Source organism: Symphalangus syndactylus, chromosome 7 (assembly GCF_028878055.3).
Source record: "Symphalangus syndactylus isolate Jambi chromosome 7, NHGRI_mSymSyn1-v2.1_pri, whole genome shotgun sequence".
Taxonomy (NCBI): domain Eukaryota; kingdom Metazoa; phylum Chordata; class Mammalia; order Primates; family Hylobatidae; genus Symphalangus; species Symphalangus syndactylus.
The window spans coordinates 10368200-10391531 of NC_072429.2; the positions used below are offsets into that span (position 1 = coordinate 10368200).

At 52.8% G+C, this 23332-nt stretch overlaps 2 protein-coding genes and 1 long non-coding RNA gene across 3 annotated transcripts; 1 reads left to right on the forward strand and 2 right to left on the reverse strand.

Moving 5' to 3' along the window:
• Positions 1 to 731: 731 nt before the first annotated feature.
• Positions 732 to 1539, reverse strand: PFN3 (profilin 3). Its single transcript, XM_055284736.2, has one exon. The coding sequence runs from the start codon at positions 1284 to 1286 to the stop codon at positions 786 to 788; it is 501 nt and encodes a 166-aa protein (XP_055140711.2). The 5' UTR covers positions 1287 to 1539; the 3' UTR covers positions 732 to 785.
• A 1232-nt stretch (positions 1540 to 2771) lies between these two features.
• On the reverse strand, positions 2772 to 10529 carry F12 (coagulation factor XII). The gene is made up of 14 exons (XM_055285150.2): positions 10386 to 10529; positions 9654 to 9711; positions 6590 to 6689; positions 6361 to 6431; positions 5948 to 6058; positions 5680 to 5811; positions 5435 to 5539; positions 5124 to 5289; positions 4821 to 5038; positions 4485 to 4716; positions 4109 to 4245; positions 3882 to 4025; positions 3178 to 3326; positions 2772 to 3087 (listed from the first exon to the last, which is right to left on the reverse strand). Exons 1-14 carry the CDS (start codon positions 10440 to 10442, stop codon positions 2920 to 2922), a joined length of 1848 nt encoding a protein of 615 aa, XP_055141125.1. The 5' UTR covers positions 10443 to 10529; the 3' UTR covers positions 2772 to 2919.
• On the forward strand, positions 5028 to 13819 carry LOC134737093 (uncharacterized). Its single transcript, XR_010121656.1, has 2 exons — positions 5028 to 5182; positions 13551 to 13819. It is a non-coding gene; the product is annotated as an uncharacterized lncRNA (long non-coding RNA).
• Positions 13820 to 23332: the final 9513 nt, after the last annotated feature.

Sequence of the window (23332 nt, forward strand, 5' to 3'; positions counted from 1 at the left end):
TCCACTATCCTTGGGCAATAAACCAGGCCTCAAACTCACCCAAGCTTTTCAATTCCCCCTCCTCCATAGGTCACCCTGAAACTGAGGCCTGCAGAGTGAGACTCCCGGGTAGGGATGCCAGAGTTCCTCCCTCTAGTCCAGGGACTCCTGCGGGGCCTTTGCAAAGGCCTGGGGAAGGCAGGATGTAAGGCCTCAGACCCAGTTGTGATGGTCTTGGACACGTGCCCTCTCAGTGGGCCCCCCTTGGAGGAATGTGGCCAGAGATGCAGAGGCCTGTGAGCCCCAGAACTGCTTTACAAGCCACCAAGCCCATCCTGTCACCCACTCACACCTTGCTAGTGCTTGAGGTATGAGTGGAGGGGGGAGGAGCAAATTGGCCTCCAGCCTGACACCCTGATGGGGAGAGGCGTTCGCGGGATGGGGAGGGGGCTCCCTTTACTTGTCCTGCCTAATGTGTGGGAATATCTGTGAGAAAGGACGCTAAGGCTGAAACAGACTTTGAGAAGCCCCCACCCTTGGACTCTTCCTCAGCTGCGGAGTCCCTAGGACTCTAGGAAGGCGCCAAGGAGCAGCAGTCAGGCCAGGAGCCTCTGCGAGGCGTCCATGGGAGAGCAGGGTGGAGGGCACAGGAGCCTGGCAGCCTCTAGACTCAAAATCCCGGCTCCACCAGGTAACCAGTGTCCTTATTTACAACTCCCCCCACCGCGCAAGTGGAGGAGGAGCCAGCCGCGCCCAGGTCACAGTTTATTTGGCCCGCGCTACCAGTGGGCGGCCTGGCTGCCCGGCTAGGCGCCCTGCATGCGCAGCCCGCGTATGAGTTCGTGCACCTTCTTGTTGAGGATGCCCCCATGGACGCCGCGTCGGCCCATGAGCACCAGGAGCGCGCGGGGCGCATGGCCCACGCACACGGCGCGCGCGTCCAGCCCCTTGGTGCGTGCGTCCAGCACGCCGTCGCCCTCGGCCAGCAGGTGGTCGCGGATGACGCAGCAGCGGCGGCCCCCCACGCTCAGGCCCGCCTGCAGGAAGATGCGCCTGTCCGGCCCCGTGACCATGCCCACCTCCTGCGGCGAGATGGCCGCCAGCAGGCCCCCGGGCCGCGAAGCCCACACGCAGCTGTTGTCCGCATGGCCCACGATGGCCACGTCGTCGATGCGCTGGTCCCGCAGCACCGCACTGATGTAGACCTTCCAGTCGCCCATCGCGCTCCGAGTGCGCCCCGCCGCCTCGCGCCTCTCGGGACAACGTAGAGGCGCCACGCGGGGAAGGCCTGCGGCGCTGTGACGCATGCTGGGCAGGGCTGTGACGTCACACAAGGCGCCGTCCCGGAGCTACCACCCAGGCTGGGGCACGTGGGGCGTGGGCGTTTAGTTCCGGGGCAGTTCTAAGGTTATCCTGTAGGGTGGATTTGCCAGAGGCCAGTGGCTCACTCCTGTAATCCCAGCGCTTTGGGAGGCCGAGGCGGGCGGATCGCTTGAACTCAGTAGCGAGATTATAGTAAACTATTATAGGATCGTGTCGCTGCACTCCAGCCTGGGCCACAGAGCGAGGCCCCGTCTCTAAAAAAGAAAAAACAAATTTTAATTTAAAAAAAATTTTTTTGAGATGAGGTCTCACTATGTTGCCCAGGCGGGTCAGGAAGTCTTGAGCCCAAACAATCCTCCTGCCTCAGCCTCTCAAAGTGATGAGATTACAGGCATGAACCACCGCATCTGGCCAGTCTTTTTTTAATTTTAAAAAGCTGGTTTTGTGAACAGAAGGATGCTGTGTCTGGACAGCCAGACCTCACTTGTAAGGGAACCAACCATTCAACCCCCAGATTGTGGTTCTCAAGCATGAGAGAACATCAGAATCCCCCGCAAGGCTGTTAAACAGATTGCTGGGCCCCACCGCAGACTTTCTGTTCAGCAGTATGAAGTGTAGCCCGAGAATTTGTTATGTGTAACAAGTTCCCTGGTGATGGCACTGCTAGCCAAGGGACTCTGAGACCCACTACACTAGTGCGTGTTGGGGTGGGGACAACGATATGTCATCCAGCCCTTAGGGTCCACGCCACAGTCAATGCTCTTTTGTTCTCTGTTATTTTCTTTTTTCTTTTCTTTCTGTCTCTCTTTCCCTCCCTCCGTCCCTTCCTTCCTTCCTTCCGGTTCAAGTGATTCTCCTGCCTCAGCCTCCTGAGTAGCCGGGACTACAGGCGCACGCCGCCGTGCCCGGCTAATTTTTTTGTATTTTAGTACAGACTGGGTTTCATCGTGTTGCCCAGGCTGGTCTCGAACTCCTGAGCAATCCACCTGCCTTGGCCTCTTAAAGTGCTAGGATTACAGGCGTGAGCCACCACGCCCGGCCAATGCTAAGTATTTCTAACCATGATTCTCAACCTTGGCTATACATGGAATTATCTGGGGAGTTTTAAAAATATACCACTACCCATGCCCCATCCCTAGACATACTGATTTAATTGGTCTGAGGTGGAACTTGGGCATAGATTGGCTCAAAAAGCTTCCCAAGTGATCTTAATGTATGGTCTGAGAACTATTGCTCTGTAAACAAAATGTTAGTGAGTTTCTCATAAGGAATAACATGCAGCTTCTCCTTGCACAGGGCTTGGTATACAGTATCCTAGGCTCAGTAAACATTAGCTGGACCGGCATCTAGATTTTGCACGTTAAGATCTCATAGACCTTGTTCTCTGAGAGCTGTGGAGAAGCTGTGAATCGCTTTTCTGTCTTGGCATTTCCCGTCGGGCCCCATGAAGAAAAGAGCTTTCCTTCTCAGCATTTTCAAAGCACTTTATTGACTTTCTGCGCCATCCCGGCGCGGAGCTGGCCGCACTGGGGGAATGGGACACAATCTTGCCTTCCATGCCCCAGCCACTCTCCCACTGCGGAATCACCAAGGAGGGAAAGATGAGTCCCTGAGCAATCAGGAAACGGTGTGCTCCCGGATCCAGGCCAGGTAGTAGGCCACATCGGTGTAGACGCCTGGCTTGTTCCGGTCACCACAGCCCGATCCCCAGCTGATGACGCCTTGCAGGGTGAGCCGGCGCTCCGCGGCTTGGTCCTCACACACCAGCGGGCCTCCGGAATCACCCTGGGTTGGAAACACGCAGCTCAGCTCTCTGGACCTGGGATTTGTGCCTGACGGCCTCGGGAAAGGGCGCCAACCGGGCCAAGAGCTCACCTGGCACGCATCGGTGCCGCCCTCGAGGAACCCTGCGCAGAGCATGCCGGGGAGGATGGAGGCTCCGTGCACGTCCGGGGCTGAGCAGCGCTCCAGAGAGAGGAAGGGTACCTGCGCCTCCTGCAGGAAGCTGGCATATTCCTCTGCCCCTGCGAACACAGAGCGCCTTCTTCACACCCCATCCGACAACGCTCGCCGCCCGGACGGTGGACAAAGCTGCGCCAGGCGCTTGTAAACCCACTCATGCCCTTCTTCTCTCGCAGCAAGCCCGAGGGGGAGGAGGTGCCATTAATTCAATTTCATAGGCAAGGAAGCTGAGGTCCAGACAAGAGCCAGGATTTGAATGGGCGGAGCGGAAACAGAAACCCCACCCCCACCACCCATCCAGAGTCACAGAACCTGGCTCCCACATTAGCCCGGAGCGCGGGGCCAGCGTCCTAGTTGGCCTTTGCAGCCCGGCGCCCTGAGGGAACCAAGAGCAAGTTCGATTCTCCCTGTATCCCCAGGAGATTTGGGGATCCCAGCAGTGAATCCCAGGCCCTGGGATTCTACCTGGGATTCACCTACACATTCTCACAACCCATCAGGTCAGCGCCACCCATTCTGTAGGCACCCGGAACGATACCAAAGTCGCGGGCTTCTCCTGCCTAACCCAGTGATCAAAGGTCTTCTCCCCTACCCCTGCCCCTAGCAGTTGTGCCTACCCTCGAACTGGTGGCCCCAGCCGGCCACCTGGCAGAGTGCGGTCTCGGAGGGTCGCGCGGCGCCGCTTGGCAGGCACACCGGCTGAACGTAAGGCGACAGGAGTGCGCAGCTGCCGTCCGCATCCTCCTGAAGGCGCAACAGAGCTAACCCGAGCGGAGAGGAGCGTGAGGCGGGGATGCCGGGGCCCCAAGCTCTCTTCCCGTTCCTGCGGGGCGCCCCCACGCACCCAGGTCGTGCTGGTAGCTGACGGGCGAGAAGGCCTCGTGCAAGCGGTAGGAGCGCACGGCCAACGTCTGGCACTGCTCACAGCTGTGGTTATGGCGTTCCTGGCCGAGCACCACCGTCAGATCCTCGGGTGCCGGCCTGCGGGGGGGTAGGGGAGAGGCAGCGCGCTCAGACCTGGCCACAAGCGTTCTGGGGAAGCCCCCTGCTCCCGAACCCCATCCCGTGTTCCAGCTTCCTCCCCGGGAGCTCCAGAGGGGCGTGGAAAGAAGGGTGGGGCGGGAGAAGGTAGGGCACGAGTTCGGGTGCAGCGTGGAAGTCGCGCTGGGAGACGGAGGAGCCGCGGCCCCTGGGGCGGCGCTGGGCGGGCGGGTACTCGCCGGTCCTGCAGGCAGTGAGCGGCCGTCAGCACCCAGCAGGGGGCGATGAGGCTGCCGGCGCAGAAACTGTGGCCCCAGTACAGCGCGGCGATGTAGGGGTGCGCCCCGCGCAGCGCCACCAGCCCGCCAACGACGCGGGTCATCGAAGACAGACTCTTGCGGAGCCGCTGCCCGCAGCTCAGTGGGCCGTTCCTGGTCAGGGAAGGCGGCTGCTCCCGCTTCGCCGGCAAGGCTGTGGAGGAGCCAGGGCTGAGGACGAGGAGCCCACGGCCGGCTGGCGGGAATCTAGCTCGCCCGGCGCCCTCTCGGCTCCTCCTTCCCCCGCCACTTCCTAACCTTCCGGGGTCTGGAACTGAGGCGGGGTCCGGGTCGTGGGCTGAGGCTTCGGCGGTGCCGGCTGCGGGGGCATGAGTGGGACATGAAGCCTAGGGGACACCGGGGTCGGAGGCGCCGCCTGGGTTGGGGTCTGGCACTGTGCCAGGTCGCAGTACTCCCAGCTCAGCCGGTCGCGGTTCAGCACGAAGCACCAAGGGCGGATGTCGTTGTCCGGGTTCCTGTATCCACAGGAGGAGGCGCCGTTAGAGCGCCGGGAGCCCAGAGCCCTGGGGCGGAGGGGTCACCCAGCCCCACGCGGCGCACCGGCAGAAGGCGTGGCCGCCCAGTCCCCAGTTCCGCGCTTGCTCGGCAGTCACGTTCCGGTAGGTGGCCTCCGAGGCCCACGGCTGACAGGGCGCACCCGAGAGCGTGGTCTTGGCCAGGCCGCGGTAGCTGAGCCCGCGGCCATCATAGCAGCTCGCCTTGGTGTCTGAGGAGAAAGGGGGCTCCCTGGGCAGCCAGGGCTGGGCTCTGCTGCCTCCCTCTCAGCCGCTTTCCGCACTCTCCCACCTCCTTCCTGGCAAGCCCGTCCCACCTAGGGGCTGGCCTTCTGCTTTCCCCAGACCCTCACTCACCCACGTCGCAGAAAGGTCCGGTGTAGCCCACCGGGCAGTGGCACAGGCGGTGGCCCTCCACCTCTAGGCAGCGACCCCCATGGAGGCACGGGTTGGTGCGGCAGGCTTGGGGAGGGAACGCAGTGAGTCACCCCCGGGCCTAAAGACCCCCCCGAGAGAGCTCTCCTTCCCCGCACACCACCCGGCCTCCTGCCAGCCTGTCTTCCTGAGGCTCCTCCCTGGCCCGTTCCCAACCATCTGCTCACCCTGGCTGGCCAGCCGCTGGCAGTGGGCATCAGGACCCTTGCACTGGCATCTGGCCACAGCTGCTTGCTCAGATCTATACCATATCTCATTCTCGTGGAAAAACCGGAGAAGCTGAGGCTCAAAGCACTTCTCTGGGGACAAAGAGGGACAGTAGTCTCAGGAGAGTCTAGGACCATGCCAAGTCTCCACGTATCCAGCGACCTCTTCTGTAGGCCCAGGGTTGCCCCTGTCCCCAGCACCCCGCCCAGGTCCTCGGCATCTCCTCACCTCTCTGGCAGTGCTTTCCAGTGAGGTGTTGTGGACAGAGACAGTGGGGGCCGCTCGGCGTGTTCACACAGGTCCCTCCTTTCTGGCAGGGGCTGTGTTTGCTGCAGTGGTCTGAGAGATGGACATGGTGGAAGGAAGAGCAGGGAGCTGAGTCAGACAGCTGGGGATCAAGGCCCTACTTGAATCTACTTGCCTTGTGACCTTGCTACTCCAAGTTTCCAAGGCTTAGTTTACCCACCTGCAAAATGGGACCACTCCTTCCCAGAACTCTCCCTCTGGACTTCCAAAGGGTATTGTGGAGGGAGAGAAGGGGCTGGGCCCAGAATCCCAGGTGTGGGGGGGCTGGTGATACCAGGAGAGTAATGAGGCGGGAGGAGAGAACCCAGGGCCACCCCAGAGGCTGTGTGTAGCACCTTTCACTTTCTTGGGCTCCAGACAGTATCCCCATCGCTGGTCCTGATCAAAGTTGGGGGTGGTAGCACACCTGTAGAAAGAGACAAGGCTTCCCTGCTCTACCCAGGGGCCTGGCCCACCCTCCCCTATCACAGTCCACTCTCTCTCCAAGCAGAGTTCCTTGGACAGAAGGACAGGCAGGGTCCATGTCTCCCAGGCCCCTGCTCCAACTCCTCTGCGTAGTCTTACCAGGGCTGAGGGCCTGGCTGGCCCTTGTGGGTACATTTGTGGTACAGCTGCCGGTGATACTGGAAGGGGAAGTGGCAGGGCTCCCCAGTGACAGTGAGAACTGCAGGGACAACACACTCTCTGAGGACTTACCCTGTACTCAACTGCGCAGGCACTGTCCCTCAGGGTCTGGTCAGGAAAAGGACAGACCCTCAAAAAGGTCGCTGTGCATCGAAAACACTTTCTGCTTTAAAAGTTGGGTTCAGGGCTGGGCGTGGTGGCTCAAGCCTGTAATCCCAGCACTTTGGGAGGCTGAGGCGGGCGGATCACGAGGTCAGGAGATCGAGACCATCCTGGCTAATACGGTGTAACCTTGTCTCTACTAAAAATACAAAAAAATTAGCTGGGCATGGTGGCAGGTGCCTGTAGTCCCAGCTACTCGGGAGGCCAGGGCAGGAGAATGGCGTGAACCCGGGAGGCGGAGCTTGCAGTGAGCCGAGATCACGCCACTGCACTCCAGCCTGGGCGACAGAGCGAGACTCCATCTTAAAGAAAAAAAAAGTTGAGTTCAGGAATCAGATAGCTGGAGTAGACTCCTGACTCCACCACCTGCTAGCTGTGTGACCTTGGGTAAGTCTGCAGTCCCAAGGCCAGGAAGAGCACTTGCCACAAAGTAGGCACTTAATAATACTTGTTGAATGTTGAAGTCACTGTTAACCACTCTGATCTGAGCCTTGGTTTTCTTATCTGTAAAATGGCAGTAATAATAGTACAGTTGATCCTCATTATTCTCTGGTTCTGTATTTGAGAATGTGCCTACTTGCTAAATTTTATTTGTAACTCCCAAGTCAATACTTGAAATGCTTTCATGGCCATTTGTGGGCATGCACAGAGCAGTAAAAAATTTGCACATTCCCAGTTAAGGTTCAACAAGGCATCAGCTCTCCTATTGAACCAGTGTCCTTTTCAGTCTACTTCGTGCAACGCTTTTCACACTTTGTGCTTTTGCTGGGGATTTTGCTTTTGGAAATGGCCTCTGAGCCTACTGCTAAAGAGCTGTGTAGTTCCTAAGCACAGGAAGGCTACCTTAGGGAGAAAGCGTATGTTAAATGCCCTTGATTCAGGTGTGAGCTATAGTGCCATCAGCTTAGCACTGATGAATCAGCAACACATATATTAAATAAAACGTCTTTAAACAGAATCACATAAAACAAGATTATATACTGTTGGTTGATGAAAATGTTGTGAACAGAGGCTCACAGGAACCTAATACTGTTTGCTAGTTCAATGTTCACTGTGATTTTATAGAACATAACCACCGCGAATAATGAGAATTGCCTGTGTCTTCTTCAGAGGAATTGTCGTGGGGCTTCATGAGATAATGCCGTGAAATGCTGAGCAGTGTCTGGCACAAAGTACCTGCTCAATAAGCTTTTGCCACTATTTTGTTAAAGGCAAAGTGCACTTGCCAAGGACCAAACCAGAACCAGGACACTAAATGGAAATGGATCTGCGATGGACCTTTAAGATGCAAATGGGGGCCAGGTGCGGTGGCTCACGCCTGTAATCCCAGCACTTTGGGAGGCTAAGGTGGGAGGATCACCTGAGGGCAGGAGTTCAAGACCAGCCTGGCCAACATGGTGAAACCCCGTCTCTACTAAAAAATACAAAAATTAGCTGAGCATGAAGGTGCGTGCCTGTAATCCCAACAACTCGGGAGGCTGAGGCTGAGAATCGCTTGAACCCAGGAGGCAGAGGTTGCAATGAGCCAAGATCGCGCCATTGCACTCCAGCCTAGGGGACAGAATGAGACTCCATCTCAAAAAAAGAAAAAAAAGATGCAAATGGGATGGACGGACGGAGAGGAGGGGGACCTTAGGCAGGGGATTAGTCAAGGATAGGGCACCAAGGTTGGGTAAGGCAAGAGAGAGGAGAAACTTTTGGGTGTGGGGTGAAGAGAGGAGGCTGAGGGAGTCCAGGGTTGGAATGTGTAGGCCTCAACGCCATGCTTAGGGACTCAACCCCATCAAGTCAGGCCCACCAGAGTAGGGTCCATCTGGTTCACAGGCCCTGCTATGTGCCACGCTCTAGGTAATTTTTTTTTTTTTTTTTTGAGACGGAGTCTTGCTCTGTTGCCCAAGCTGGAGTGCAATGGTGTGATCTTTGTTCACTGCAACCTTCACTTCCCAGGTTCAAGCAATTCTTCTGCCTCAGCCTCCCGAGTAGCTGGGACTACAGGTGCATGCCACCATGCCTGGCTAATTTTTGTACTTTTAGTAGAGATAGCGTTTCACCAAGTTGGCCAGGCTGGTTTCGAATTCCTGACCTCATGATCCACTGGCCTTGGCCTCCCAAAGTGCTGGGATTACAGGCATGAGCCACCGTGCCTGGTATCTAGGTAATTTAGTGTCTGGAAGAATGAAAGCAATGGGGAGCTATGGCAGAGCTTGAGGAAGGGGGAAATGGCAGGTACCCCTCATCTAAAAGGTAGTTTAATAATAAAAACTAATATTTGTAAAGCATTTCCATGCACCGGGTGTTGGGCTGAATACCTCACCTGGGTTTCCCTTCTCAACAACCCTAAGAGGTTTACTATTATCAACCTGGCTTCGCAGAAGGGGAAATTGAAGCTTGGAGAACTCAAATCACTCGCCCAAAGTCACCCAGCTCGTAAGTGATAAAGCCGGGATTCAGAGGCATTCAAATGCCAGAGACCGGCTCTTGATCCTTCCTTGCCCATTGAAGGCCCTGGCCTCTGTGTGGCATAAATGATGCCCACAAGATGTACTGGGGAAAGGAAAAGAAGGGGAGAAGCTGGGGAAACTGAGGAAGGCCAGCAGGATCCCAGGTGTGATGGCGCCAGCAGCACATATCTCAAGCACCTGCTCCGAGCCAGGCTCGTGGGCACTTAGACACAGCCCATGCCCTGCCCTCAAGGATCACACAGCTCATGATCACTCTGGTGCCCATGGATATGAGACCTAGCACCAGGTAGGGACTAGGCTAGACTGTCCTGAGACTGCACACACTGCACCATACACATCCCCACCCAAGGGTTCTTGGGAGGAGGAGCCAGGCCGCTTACCGACTGTATGCTCTTCAGCTTTGTACTTATGCTCCTTGGGGGCTTTCCAAGGGGGAATCTACAAGGGAGAGAAGAAGGCAGGGAACTGACTAGAAGTCATAGCCTGCCACCGATCTGTTGCTAGTCTGCAGCTTCCTCTCACAGCCCAGAAATGCAGGGATTTCTTCCCAAGACCCAAACCCTTTCTACCTCCTCCCATTGTCTTCTTTTTTTTTTTTTTTTTTTCTTGAGACGGAGTCTTGCTCTGTCACCCAGGCTGGAGTGCAGTGGCGCAATCTCGGCTCACTGCAAGCTCCGCCTCCTGGGTTCACGCCATTCTCCTGCCTCAGCCTCTCCGAGTAGCTGGGACTACAGGCACCTGCCACCACGCCCGGCTAATTTTTTTTTGTATTTTTAGTAGAGATGGGGTTTCACCGTGGTCTCGATCTCCTGACCTCATGATCCGCCCGCCTCGGCCTCCCAAAGTGCTGGGATTACAAGCGTGAGCCACCGCGCCCGGCCCCCATTGTCTTCTTAAGGCCCATCTCCCCCAGAAATGCAGGCTATGCCCTTGTATCCACCCAGTCTGGTTGTCTGTCTCCTCTGCCTGGGCCTTCGGGGCTGGCCTCACCTTTCCACATAGGCCTCCTAGTCACCTGGACCCACAGGTCATGAGCAGAGGCCGTGGCTCATGGCTGTGATAGCGACACCCCAGAACCATCCTGGGACAATCCTGGTTCCCACAGCACTCACCAAAAGTGTTGACTCTAGGCTCATCAGCAGGAACCCCAGGAGCAGCAGAGCCCTCATGGCGTCTGTCCGTTGGTCCAACTGCCTGCCCAGGAGTCCAGATCAATAGGACTGGCCAAAGGTCTTGGAAATAGAGATTGGTCAAGCTGCCCTCCTGAGCCTGGTGGGGCACAGGCTGTTTGTGGAAAGCCAAGTGGAGCGACTTCCTTGGTCACCCCTTGAGGGCCAGAAAGTTGGGGGTTTGTGGGTGGGAGTGGAATGAAGAGCTGGGCTCCCCCTCTCTTTTCTAGATAGTGGAACTAGAAGCAGAAGAAGGGACGTTCTTGTGCTCTGGGTCCTGTGGAGATCAGGAGGTTAAGGAGATCAAAAAGAAGCTCCCTTTCGTGGGGATCTTGGAGTCCACTGTGAAGTGTGTTCATTTTCTATTGTCATGTAACAAATTTCCATAAACTCAGCAGCTTACAACAATATCCACTTTTAATTTTCTTTTTTCTTTTCTTTTTTTTGAGACGGAGTCTCGCTCTGCTGCCCAGGCTGGAGTGCAGTGGCTCCATCTCCGCTCACTGCAAGCTCTGCCTCCCGGGTTCACACCATTCTCCTGCCTCAGCCTCCCGAGTAGCTGGGATTACAGGCCCCGCCACCGCGCCCAGCTAATTTTTTGTATTTTTAGTAGAGATGGGGTTTCACCATGTTAGCAAGGATGGTCTCGATCTCCTGACCTCGTTATCCACCCACCTCGGCCTCCCAAAATGCTAGGATTACAGGCGTGAGCCACCGCACTCGGCCTTAATTTTCTTTTTTTGAGACAGAGTTTTGCTCTTGCTGCTCAGCTGGAGTGAAATGGCATGATCCCAGCTCAGTGCAACTTCTGCCTCCCAGGTTCAAGAGATTCTCCTGCCTCAGTCTCCCAAGTAGCTGGAATTATAGCAACCACCACCATGCCCAGCTAATTTTTGTATTTTTAGTAGAGACAGGGTGTCATCATGTTGTTCAGGCTGGTCTCAAACTCTTGTCCTCAGGTGATCCACTCACCTCGACCTCCCAAAGTGCTGGGATTACTGGCGTGAGCCACTGCACTCGGTCAATACCCACTTATTAGTTCACAACTCTGTAGTTAAAAAATCCCATACTGCATGACTGGATGTTCTGCTCCGGATATCACAAAGCTGAGATCAAGGCTGAGTTCTCTGGAGGCTCAGGGGGAAGATTCACTTCCAAGCTCATTCAGGTTGTCTGCAGAATTCAGTTCCTTATGGTTGTAGGAATGGAGTCCTTATTTCCTTGCAGGCTGTCAGCCAGGGGCTATCCTCGGCTCTTAGAGGCCACCTGTATTTCTGGTCATGTGTCTCCTTTTTTTTTTTTTTTTTTTTGAAATGGAGTTTCGCTCTGTCACCCAGGCTGGACTGCAGTGGCGCGATCTCAGCTCACTGCAACCTCTGCCTCCTGGGTTCAAATGATTCTCCTGCCTCAGCCCCTCAGCCTCCTGGGTAGCTGGGACTACAGGCACATGCCACCACGCCCAGCTAATTTTTTGTATTTTTAGTAGAGACGGAGCTTCACCGTGTTAGCCAGGATGGTCTGGATCTCCTGACCGTTATCCACCCACCTAGGCCTCCCAAAGTGCTGGGATTACAGGCCTGAGCCACCGCGCCGGGCCATGTGTCTCCTTTTAAGAACTCACCTGATTAGGTCAGGCCCACGAAAGCCATTCTCTTTTTCTTTTTTTTTTTGAGACCGAGTCTGGCTCTGTCACCCAGACTGGAGTGCAGTGGCACGTTCTCGGCTCACTGCAAGCTATGCCTCCTGGGTTCACACCATTCTCCTGCCTCAGCCTCCTGAGTAGCTGGGAATACAGGCACCCGCCACCACGCCCAGCTAATTTTTTGTATTTTTAGTAGAGATGGGGTTTCACCATGTTAGCCAGGATGGTCTGGATCTCCTGACCTCGTGATCCGCCCACCTTGGCCTCCCAAAGTGCTGGGATTACAGGTGTGAGCCACTGCGCCTGGCCCTGCCATTCTCCTTACTTTAAGGTCAAACAATTTGGGACTTAAATTACATGTGCAAAATTCTTTCACAGAAGCATCTACATTCATGACAGAATAACTGGGAAGTGTGCAAACACCAGGGATAGAGATCTTGGGGCCATCTTAGCATTCTACCAACCACAGGAAATGAGGCAAGAAAGCAAATGATTTCATGAGAAAAGTGCTAAACCAAGGGGCACTAAGATGTGCAGCTGGAACGTGAGAAGAAGGTGGGGTGCACGTGTGCTGCCCAGCATCTGTCCTGGTTCAGTAATGACACTTTGATTTTTCCTTTAGCAACGACTCCTCTCTTACTTCTTCCATGGGCTCTGGTGCTGCCAACTCTACCCTCAGAACTAGGGCTAAGGGTGTGGCCTAGGTCTGGCCAATCAGAGCATGACATCTCTAATCCACAGTGATTGGTTCAGAGATAAGCATATACACAATTTAGGCCAATTAAAGTGCTAGCTTGGGACTTTTGCCAGAACTTTTGGGAAAGCAAAAAAGTTGCAGTGGGGTTACTAAGCACAGAGCATGTGGGTCTGAACACGTTGATAATCACCTTTGTCACTGTCTAGGGAGGGCCTGTTTGAGAATGAAGCCTACACATAGGAAAAGCAAAGCAAACAGGGCAGGAAGGATGGAGAGATGCTGTGGTAGACAGCCTCAAAGACAGCCCCCATTGATCCTCACCACCTAGGATTCATGCCCTTGTATAGTGTCTTCCCACATTGAGTTAGGGCTGTTCTGTGTGTCCATCAGAATATGACAGAAGTGGCTGGGTGCAGTGGCTCAGGCCTGTAATCCCAGCACTTTGGGATGCCAAGGCAGGCGGATCACTTGAGGTCAGGAGTTCAAGACCGGCCTGGCCAACGTGTTGGCCAAACCCCATCTCTATGAAAAATACAAAAATTAGCCGGGCGTAGTGGTGTGTGCCTGTAATCCCAGCTACCCGTGAGGCTGAGGCAGGAGAATCGCTTGAATCCAGGAGGTGGAGGTTGTAGTGAGCAGAGATTGTGCCATTGCACTTCAGCCTGGGCGACGGAGACTGTGTCAAAAAATATATATATGTATATGGCAGAAGTGAGGGTGTTGGACTTCCAAGCCCAGGTCATAAAAGACATTGCAGTTTCTGCCTCAGTCTCTTAGGTTGCTCACTCTGGAGGAAGCCAGCCACTATGTTGTGAGGACACACATGCAGCCCTGCAGAGAAGCCCACATAGGGAGAAAGGAAAGCGTCCTGCTGACAGCCAGTGCCAATTGGACAGCCACATGAATGAGCTGCCTTGGAAGTGGATACTGCAGCCCTGACTGACATTTGGCTTGCAATCTTATGAAAGACCTCAAGGCAAAACTGACCATCAGAAGCTGTGATAAATCATCATTAAATGTTGTTGCTTTAAGCCACAAGTTAGGGTGATTTGTTACACGACATTTGAGAACTAGTACTCATGGATTGATTTCTCATGACTTTGAGAGCCTAGATCCTAAAACTAGAAGCATCCTTAAGACTTGGTCAGTTATGGCCAGGCACAGTGGCTCATGCCTGTAATCTCAACACTCTGGGAGGCTGGGGAGGACTTGAGGATCGCTTGAGCCCAGGAGTTCAAGACTGATGTAGGCAACATAGTGAGATCCCATCTCTCCAAAACAATTTAACATTAGCCAGGCATGGTGGTGCGTGCCTGTAGTTCCGGCTAGTTGTGAGGCTGAGGCAGGAGGATTGCTTGAGCCCAGAGGTCCAGAATGCTGTGAGCCGTGATTGTGCCACTGCACTCCAGCCTGGGAAGCAGACTGAGACTATATCTCAAAAAAAAAAAAAAAAAAAAAAAAAAAGACGGCCGGGCGCGGTGGCTCACTCCTGTAATTCCAGCACTTTGGGAGGCCGAGGCAGGCGGATCACGAGGTCAGGAGATCGAGACCATCCTGGCTAACACGGTGAAACCCCGTCTCTACTAAAAATACAAAAAAAAATTAGCCGGGCATGGTGGCGGGTGCCTGTAGTCCCAGCTACTGGGGAGGCTGAGGCAGGAGAATGGCGTGAACCTGGGAGGCGGAGCTTGCAGTGAGCCAAGATAACGCCACTGCAGTCCGGCCTGGGCAAAAGAGCGAGACTCCGTCTCAAAAAAAAAAAAAAAAAAAAAAAGACTTCTCAGTTATATGAGCCAATAAAACCAATTTGAGTGGACTTCTGTCACTTTCAGTTAGAGTCCTAAGTTATACAAAGTAACTTATGGGAAATGAAGACTGAATGTAGCAATTTATTAATTCTGCTGGAAGAGAGGCAGGCTGTGGAAGACTTCCTGGAACAGAAACGCAGAAAGAGAGGGCAGGAGAGGAGGGGCACCTTTCCAACCACTGGTTTCAAAGGTAACTGGTTTCAAAGTCATTGATGTGACAGCTGGTAACTCCATGATGAAAGTGAAACTATTAGATATATTGACGAGTCATTAAAGCGAAAGCACCTTTGTCACCTTTTTTTGTTGTTTTAGAGAGACACGGTCTCACTAAGTTGCCCAGGCTAGCCTGGAACTCCTGGGCGCAAGTGATCCTCTCGCCTCATCCTCCTCAGTATCTGGGATTACAGGTGCATGCCACTATGCCTGGCTCTGTCAGTTCTTGATTGCACCTGAGTATAGACCCTGGCCCTAAGGCCACTCCCACACTGGCTCCTTCCTCTTGGGGAGAAGGCAGCTGTTCCTCTAAATGGAAGGGGCCTTTTGAACAGGTCTTCGCCACAAGTAGGGGTTTGCAGGCAGAGTGAGTAATACAACTGCACAGAAGCCTGAATGCAGCGTGTCAAATGGGGAACGTGGTGAGCATAGAGTGCCTTGTAGGGAGTGTGAGATGAGGCGTGAGGTGGACATTAATGGGCATTTCGATGTTCAACATCCATCTCCCTTCCTCTTCCTCTCCCAGTTTCATTTTGTGATCACCCCTCCCCAGTTGTGGTGGTGAAAGGGTACTTTATTATTTTATTTATTTATTTATTTATTTATTTATTCGAGATGGAGTTTCGTGCTGTCACGCAAGCTGGACTGCAATGGTGCGATCTCGGCTCACTACAACCTCCGCCTCCCAGGTTCAAGTGATTCTCCTGCCTCAGCCTCCCGAGTAGCTGCCATTACAGGCGTGCGCCACCATGCGCGGCTAATTTTTTGTATCTTTAGTAGAGACCAGGGCTTCATCATGTTGGCCAGGCTGGTCTCTAACTCCTGACCTCATGATCTGCCCACCTTGGCCTCCCAAAGTGCTGGAATTACAGGTGTGAGCCACCACACCCGGCTGAAAGGGTACTTTCTAGAGACCATCTCCACTACGGAAGCCTAGTGGACCAGACCAACCTCTCCCTACCGTAGTATAGCCAGAGGGACCTAAACTCAGCCAATAGTGTTTTCTCCCAGGGCTCTGAATCCTGATCAAGCCACACAAGGATGGCAGGAAAAGCTGGAGGTCTGGCATTGCACCACCTGTGCCCTGACCAAAACATCCCAGCTACAAGGCATTAAGTCAGGATGCCTTCCTAAAACCAAGCGTATGCAGTAGGGCAATTCAAATTCATCATCCCATGTCACCAGATGTCTGGAGCAGCGGGACTCCAGGAAAAATGCTTTCAGTGGTTCAACAATGTCATCAAGAACCCAAGTTCTTTCTGTTTTTGTTTGTCTTCAGTGTGCAGACCTTCAGGCTGCCTGCCCTCATGGTCACAAGATGGCTGTCACAGCTCCAGGAATCACACTTAAACTCAATTATGTTCAAGTAAAGAAGAGGCACCTTCCCTTCCACTAGCTCCTTCTTAGAAATGAGGAACCCTCCCTCAAATCTCAAGCAGACCTCCCCTCGTGCTTTCTTAGCTAGAATGGGCTCACATGACACCTCTAAGCCATGTTTGGCAAGGATAAGGGGATCCCCATCACTGGCCTAAACCTATTAACCCTGGATCTGGGTCAGAGGCATGTCAGGTAAAGTGGCCACTGGAACAGAAATGGGACTCTGCAAACAGGGAAGAGGGGTGGCATGGATATTAGGTGGACAACTTTGGTGTCTGCTCAAGGGAAATCACTGTACTTCCTGCTTCCTAGTCTTCCAGTGGCTATTAATTCCTGCACATTTCCAAGCCTATTCCTTCTAGTTGATGCCGTGAACTCCCGAAGACCTTCTCACAAAGTAAATTCCCTTTTGTTGAAGCAGCTAGAGTCATTTTCTGTTGCTTGCAACCAAAAGCTCTCTCTTCCTCATGCTCCCAGCCTACTTAGCCACCTAATTCTGTTCATTCCACTACTTAAATATTTTTCTTCTTTTTCTTTTTTGAGGCAGGGTGTCACTCTGTTGCTCAGGCTAGAGTGCAGTGGCGTGATCATGGCTCACTGCAGCCTTAACGTCCCAGGCTCTAAGCAATCCTCCCACCTCAGCCTCCCAAGTAGCTGGGATACAGACGTGCAGCACCACACCCAGCTAATTTTTTAATTTTTTGTAGAGGTGAGGTGTCACTATGTTCCCGAGGTTGGTCTCAAACTCCTGGGCTCAAGCTGTCTCCTCAACCTGAGCTTCCCAAAGTACTGAGATTACAGGTATGAGCCACCGCACCAGGCTACATAAATATTTCTTAAATCTCTCCATGTCTCTCAATTTCTACTGCCCCTTCTTTGACGTCCAGAAAATTCAAGGTAGCTACAGCTGCGAAATATAATTTGAGAGCCTGTGATGGACGTCTATCATTTCCTGTTTACCATTCATTCTCCCTGCTTCTAGAAATGGCCCTCAGTGTTTCTTTGGGGAATCGCTCCTCCCCACCCTGCGTCAATATACATAAAATAAAGCCTACCCTATCCCTTGGCTGAGGGTGGAGTGGGCATTTGATCTAGACCTGGCCAATCGGAACACCACCTCTGTCTTCAGCAATTGGTTCAAAATGAACACCTGAATTAGCTGGGCGTGGTGGTGCACGCCTGTGGTCCCAGTTACCTAGGAGGCTGAGGTGGGATGATGGCTTGAGCCTAGAAGGCCGAGGTTGCAGTGAGCCAAGATCACACCACTGCACTCTAGCATGGACAACAGAGCCAGACCCTATCTCAAAAGAAAGAAAAAAAAAAAAAAGAACACCTAAACCACATCAAACCAGTGAGAGGCAGCCCCAGGATTTTTGCTGGAATTATAAAGCTAGAGGCTTTCTCTTTCCACGGAGGTTGCCACATTCCTAACAAATGAGCCTGGAGCTGCTGGCAGCCATCTTTAACATCTCAGAAGGAGAAACTGCCTGAGAATACAGATAATAAAGATTAAAAGCAGAGCCAGGGTGTGGGCGCTGGGTGCGGTGGCTGTAATCCCAGGACTTTGGGAGGCTGAGGTGGATGGATCATCTGAGGTCAGGAGTTTGAAACCAGCCTGGCCAACATTGTGAAACCCTGCCTGTACTAAAAATACAAAAAAATTAGCCGGGTGTAGTGGCGCGCCTATAACCCCAGCTACCTGGGAGGCTGAGGCAGGAGAATTGTTTGAACCTGGGAGGCAGAGGCTGCAGTGAGCTGAGATTGCATCACTGCACTCCAGCCTGGCAAAAGAGTAAGACTCCATCTCAAAAAAAAAAAAAAGAGCAGAGCCAGGGTATGAAAAAGACAGATTTTGGGCCGGGCGCGGTGGCTCACGCCTGTAATCCCAGCACTTTGGGAGGCCAAGGCGGGTAGATCATGAGGTCAAGAGATCGAGACCATCCTGGCCAACATGGTGAAACCCCATCTCTACTTAAAAAAAAAAACAACAATTAGCCTGGAGTGGTGGCACGCAACTGTAATCCCAGCTACTCAGGACGCTGAGGCAGGAGAATTGCTTGAACCAAGGAGGCGGAGGTTGCAGTGAGCTGAGATGGCGCCACTGCACTCCGGCCTGGTGACAGAGTGAGACTCCATCTCAAAGAAAGAAAAGAAAAGAAAAAGACAGATTTTGAATGACTATAACACCATTTGAGACCCAGCATCCAGAGACGCTTGAAGTTAGAACCACCGCCTATGCTTTTCTGTTACTTGAACCCCAAAATTCCTTTTTTTGCCTGAGCTAATTTTAGTTTCAACCAAAAGTCCTAACTTATGCTGCCAGAGTTCATACACTGTTACCAGGAAGTTCCCAAAACAAAACAAAACAAAACAAACCCCTTCATGTGATCATGATGGGTAAGTCAGTAGTTTAAAGGACAGGAAAATACTGACCGTAGAAGCAGGGTAGGGAAGCACTGGACTTGAGTCAGGAAGCCTTCCACTCCCACCTTGGCCACCGCCCCGCAGTGTGACGGCGGCTAAGGAGCTTGGCCTCTCTCCACCTGCATTGCCACACCTCTGTAGGGAGGGATGGGCACTCACGCTGTCTGGTAGACTTGTTGAGGTGTTTGAATGGGATTGCATGTGAAAAGGCAGAGCTGGAGTGCGGTTGGAGCTCAATCCATAGAAGTGTACAAAGAAACTTTCCAATGTGGATACATTTTTCTCTGTAATTTCTGCACACTTGTCCCCAGATCTTCTTGCACATCTGGCTGTCTTCCACCAACTGCTTTAGACCAGAGCAGGAAGGCACTGTCCCCTTGCCTTGGCTTCTGTCTTTCTACAGCTGGGCTGTGGGTCCATGGGATGAGAAACCATCGAGTTCCTGCTCACAGGTTTCTGGATACACACAGACACACACAAACCCCCTTCCTCTTTATTTTTATTTTTTTGAGACAGTCTCGCTCTGTCCCCCAGGCTGGAGTGCAATGGCACGATCTCGGCTCACTGCAACCTCTGCCTCCTAGGTTCAAGTGATTCCCCCTCAGCCTCCTGAGTAGCTAGGATTACACACACTGGCCACCACACTGGGCTAATTTTTGTATTTTTAGTGGAGACAGAGTTTCACCATGTTGGTCAGGATGGTCTCAAACTCCTGACCTTGTGATCTGCCCACCTCGGCCTCCCAAAGTGCTGGGATTACAGGTGTGGGCCACCATGCCCGGCCCCCCCTTCCTCTTTAGCAGGGACTTGGGACATAGATTTCATGTGGTTGAATAACTGCCCATTCCAGGAGACGTTGGGGGATCAGAAGGTACCCAGCCTGCCATCCTTCACACCTTGGCTGGTGGCACTGTTGTTTCCCCAGTCAGACTGTTGAGATACAGCCTTTCTTTCTTTTTTTTTTTTTTGAGATGGAGTCTCGCTCTTGTCGCCCAGGATGGAGTGTAATGGCACGATCTTGGCTCACTTCAACCTCCGCCTCCCGGGTTCAAGCAATTCTCCTGCCTGAGCCTCCCAGGTAGCTGAGATTACAGGTGTGTGCCACCACACCCAGCTAATTTTTTTGCATTTTTAATAGAAGATGGGGGTTTCACCATGTTGGCCAGGCTGGTCTTGAACTCCTGACCTCAGGTGATCCGCCTGCCTCAGCCTCCCAAAGTGCTGGGATTACAGGCGTGAGCCACCACTCCTGGCCAAGATAGAGTCTTTACAGAAATAAAAGCCTGTCTTTCTTCCAGACCAGTGCCATCTGAGAGAACTTTTCCGTGATCGTGTATGTTTTCTCTGTGTTGTCTAATACAGTAGCCACTGATCACACAGGGCTATTGAGCACTTGAAATGTGGCCAGTGTCACTGAGGAACTAAAGTTTGATTTTTTTGTTGTTAGTTTTGAGACAGGGTCTCAATCTGTTGCCCAGGCTGGAGTGCAGTGGTGCCATCATAGCTCACTGCAGCCTCAACCTACTAGGCTCAAGCCATCTTCCCACCTCAGCCTCCTGAGCAGCTGGGACTACAGGCCTGAGCCATCATGCTTGGCTATTTTTTGTAGTTTTTGTAGAGACAGAGTTTTGCTGTGTTGCCTAGGCTGGTCTTGAACTCCTGGGCTCAAGTGATCCTCCTCCTGCCTTCCAAAGTCCTGGGATTAGAGGCATGAGACACTGCGCCTGGCCTTGATTTAATATATATATATTTTGAGATGGAGTTTCACTCTTGTTTTCCAGGCTGGAGTACAATGGAGTGATCTCAGCTTACTGAAACCTCTACCTCCCGGGTTCAAGTGATTCTCCTGCCTCGGCATCCCAAGTAGCTGGGATTACAGGTGCTTGCCACCACACCCGGCTAATTTTTGTATTTTTAATAGAAACGAGTTTCACCATGTTGACCAGACTGGTCTTGAACTCCTGACTTCAGGTGATCCACCCACTTCGCCCTCCCAAAATGCTGGGATTACAGGCGTGAGCCACTGCACCCGGCCAAATTTAATTAATTTAAGTAGCCACATGTGACTAGGTGCTACCATATTGGACAGTGCAGCTCCTGACGGATGCAGGAAGAAGCTCAGTGTGTGGCTGCTGGTGCACACCGAATGAGAAGGAGAGGGCATGAAATAACGCTAGAGAGGGAAACAGGGCGCGGATCAAGTTGGGCCATTGTGGGCCACGGGGAAGAATATAGGGTTTTTAACATTTTAATTGTTCATTTTTTGTAGAGATAGGTCTCACTATGTTGTTGCCCAGGCTGGCCTTGAACTCCTAGGATCAAGTGATCCTCCCACCTCAGCCTCCCAAGTAGCTGGGACTACAGGAGGTTTTTTTTTATTATGATTTATTTATTTTTTTGCGACAGTTCTTGCTCTGTTGCCCAGGCTGGAGTGCAATGGTATGATCATGGCTCACTGCAGCCTCAAGGAGATTTTATTTTTTAAGTGTAATGAGAAGTTTATCTATGGCTGCATAACAAATTGTCCCAGAATTTAGCAGCTTAAAATGACATTTATGGAGACTGATTTCAATGATAACTCCAGTTCTCTCACTCTTTTTTTTTTTTTTGAGACAGAGTCTCACTCTGTTGCCTAGTCTGGAGTGTACAGTGACACGATTATGGCTCACTGCAACCTCTGCCTCCTGGATTCAAGGGATTCTCCTGCCTCAGCCTCCCAAGTAGCTGGGACTACAGGTGCCCACCACAACACCTGGCTAGTTTTTATACTTTTAGTAGAGATGGTGTTTCACTATGTTGGCTAGGCTGGTCTCGAACTCCTGACCTCACGATTGGCCTGCCTTGGCCTTCCAAAGTTCTGGGATTACAGGCGTGAGCCACTGCTCCTGGCCAATTAAACTTTTATTTTATTTTATTTTTTTGAGACAGAGTTTCTCTCTTGTTGCCCAGGCTGGAGTGCAATGGCAGGATCTCGGCTCACCGCAACCTCTGCCTCCCGGGTTCAAGCGATTCTCCTGCCTCAGCCTCCTGAGTCGCTGGGATTACAGGCATGTGCCACCACGCCTGGCTAATTTTGTATTTTTAGTAGAGATGGGGTTTCTCTATATTGGTCAGGCTGGTCTTGAACTCCTGACCTCAGGTGATCCACCCACCTTGGCCTCCCAAAGTGCTGGGATTACAGGCGTGAGCCACCACTCCCGGCCATAAACTCTTTTTAAAAAAGATATTTATGGGTCACAGTTTCTATGGGTCAGGAACCCGGCACTGTTTAACTGAGTGCCACTGGATCAGCATCTCTCACAAGGCTGCATCGGAGGGTCAGCTGAGGCTGCTGGGGGAAGGATCCACTTTCAAGTTCACTTACAAAGCAGTTGGCTAGAGACATCAGTTGCCTGCCACATAGGTCTCTCCATCTCACAACCTAGCAGCTGGCTTCTCTCAGACTGAGCCAGTGAGGGAGCAAGAGGAGTTACCTAAGATGGTAGCCACAATCTTAGTAATCTCATGTTGGAAATGACATTCCATCACTTTGGCTGCATTCCTTCCATTGGAAGTGAGTCAGGCTGGGTGCTGTGGCTCACACCTGTAATCCCAAGACTTTAGGAGGCCAGGGAGGGAGGATTGCTTGAGCCAGGAGTTTGACACCAGCCTGGGCAACAGAGGAAGACCCTATCTCTACAAAAAAATTAATTAGCTGGGTATGGTGGCATGCACGTGTAGTCCCAGGTACTCGGGAGGCTGATGTAGGAGGATCTATTGGGCCCAGTAGGTGGAGGCTGCAGCAAGCTCTGATCGCACCACTGCACTCCAGCCTGAGTGACAGAGCAAGACCCTGTCTCTTAGGGAAAAAAATGTGGCCCGGCACAGTGACTCACGCCTGTAATCCCAGCACTTTGGGAAGCTGAAGCAGGTGGATCACCCAAGGTCAGGAGTTTGAAACCAGCCTGGCCAACATGGCGAAACCTCATCTCTACTAAAAATACAAAAATTAACCAGGCGTGGTGGGCGGTGCCTGTAATCCCAGCTACTCGGGAGGCTGAGGCAGGAGAATTGCTTAAACCCAGGAGGCGGAGGTTGCAGTAAGCCGAGATTGTGCCACTGCACTCCAGCCTGGGTGACAGAGCAAGACTCTGTCTAAAAAAAAGAAAAGGCCGGGGGCAGGCCGGGCCTGGTGGCTCACGCCTGTAATCCCAGCACTTTGGGAGGCAGAGATGGGCAGATCACTTCAGGTCAGGAGTTCAAAACCAGCCTGGCCAACATGGTGAAACCCCATCTCTACAAAAATTAACTGGGCGTAGTGACACGCGCCTATAGTCCCAGCTACTTGGGAGGCTGAGGCAGGAGAATTGCTTGAACCCGGGAGGCGGAGGTTGCAGTGAGTGGAGATCAAGCCACTGTACTCCAGCCTGGCAACAGAGCGAGACTCCCACAGAGCGAGACTCCATCTCAAAAAAAAGAAAAAGAAAAAGAAAAAATGCCGGGTGTGGTGGCTCACACCTGTAATCCCAGCAATTTGGGAGACCAAGGCGGGCAGATCACGAGGTTAGGAGTTCAAGACCAGCCTGGCCACATGGTGAAACCCTGCCTCTACTAAAAATACAAAAAATTAGCCAGGCGTGGTGGTGAGCGCCTTTAATTCCAGCTATCCGGGAGGCTGAGGCAGGAGAATTGCATGAACCCAGGAGGTGGAGGTTGCAGTGAGCTGAGATCGTGCCATTGCACCCCAGCC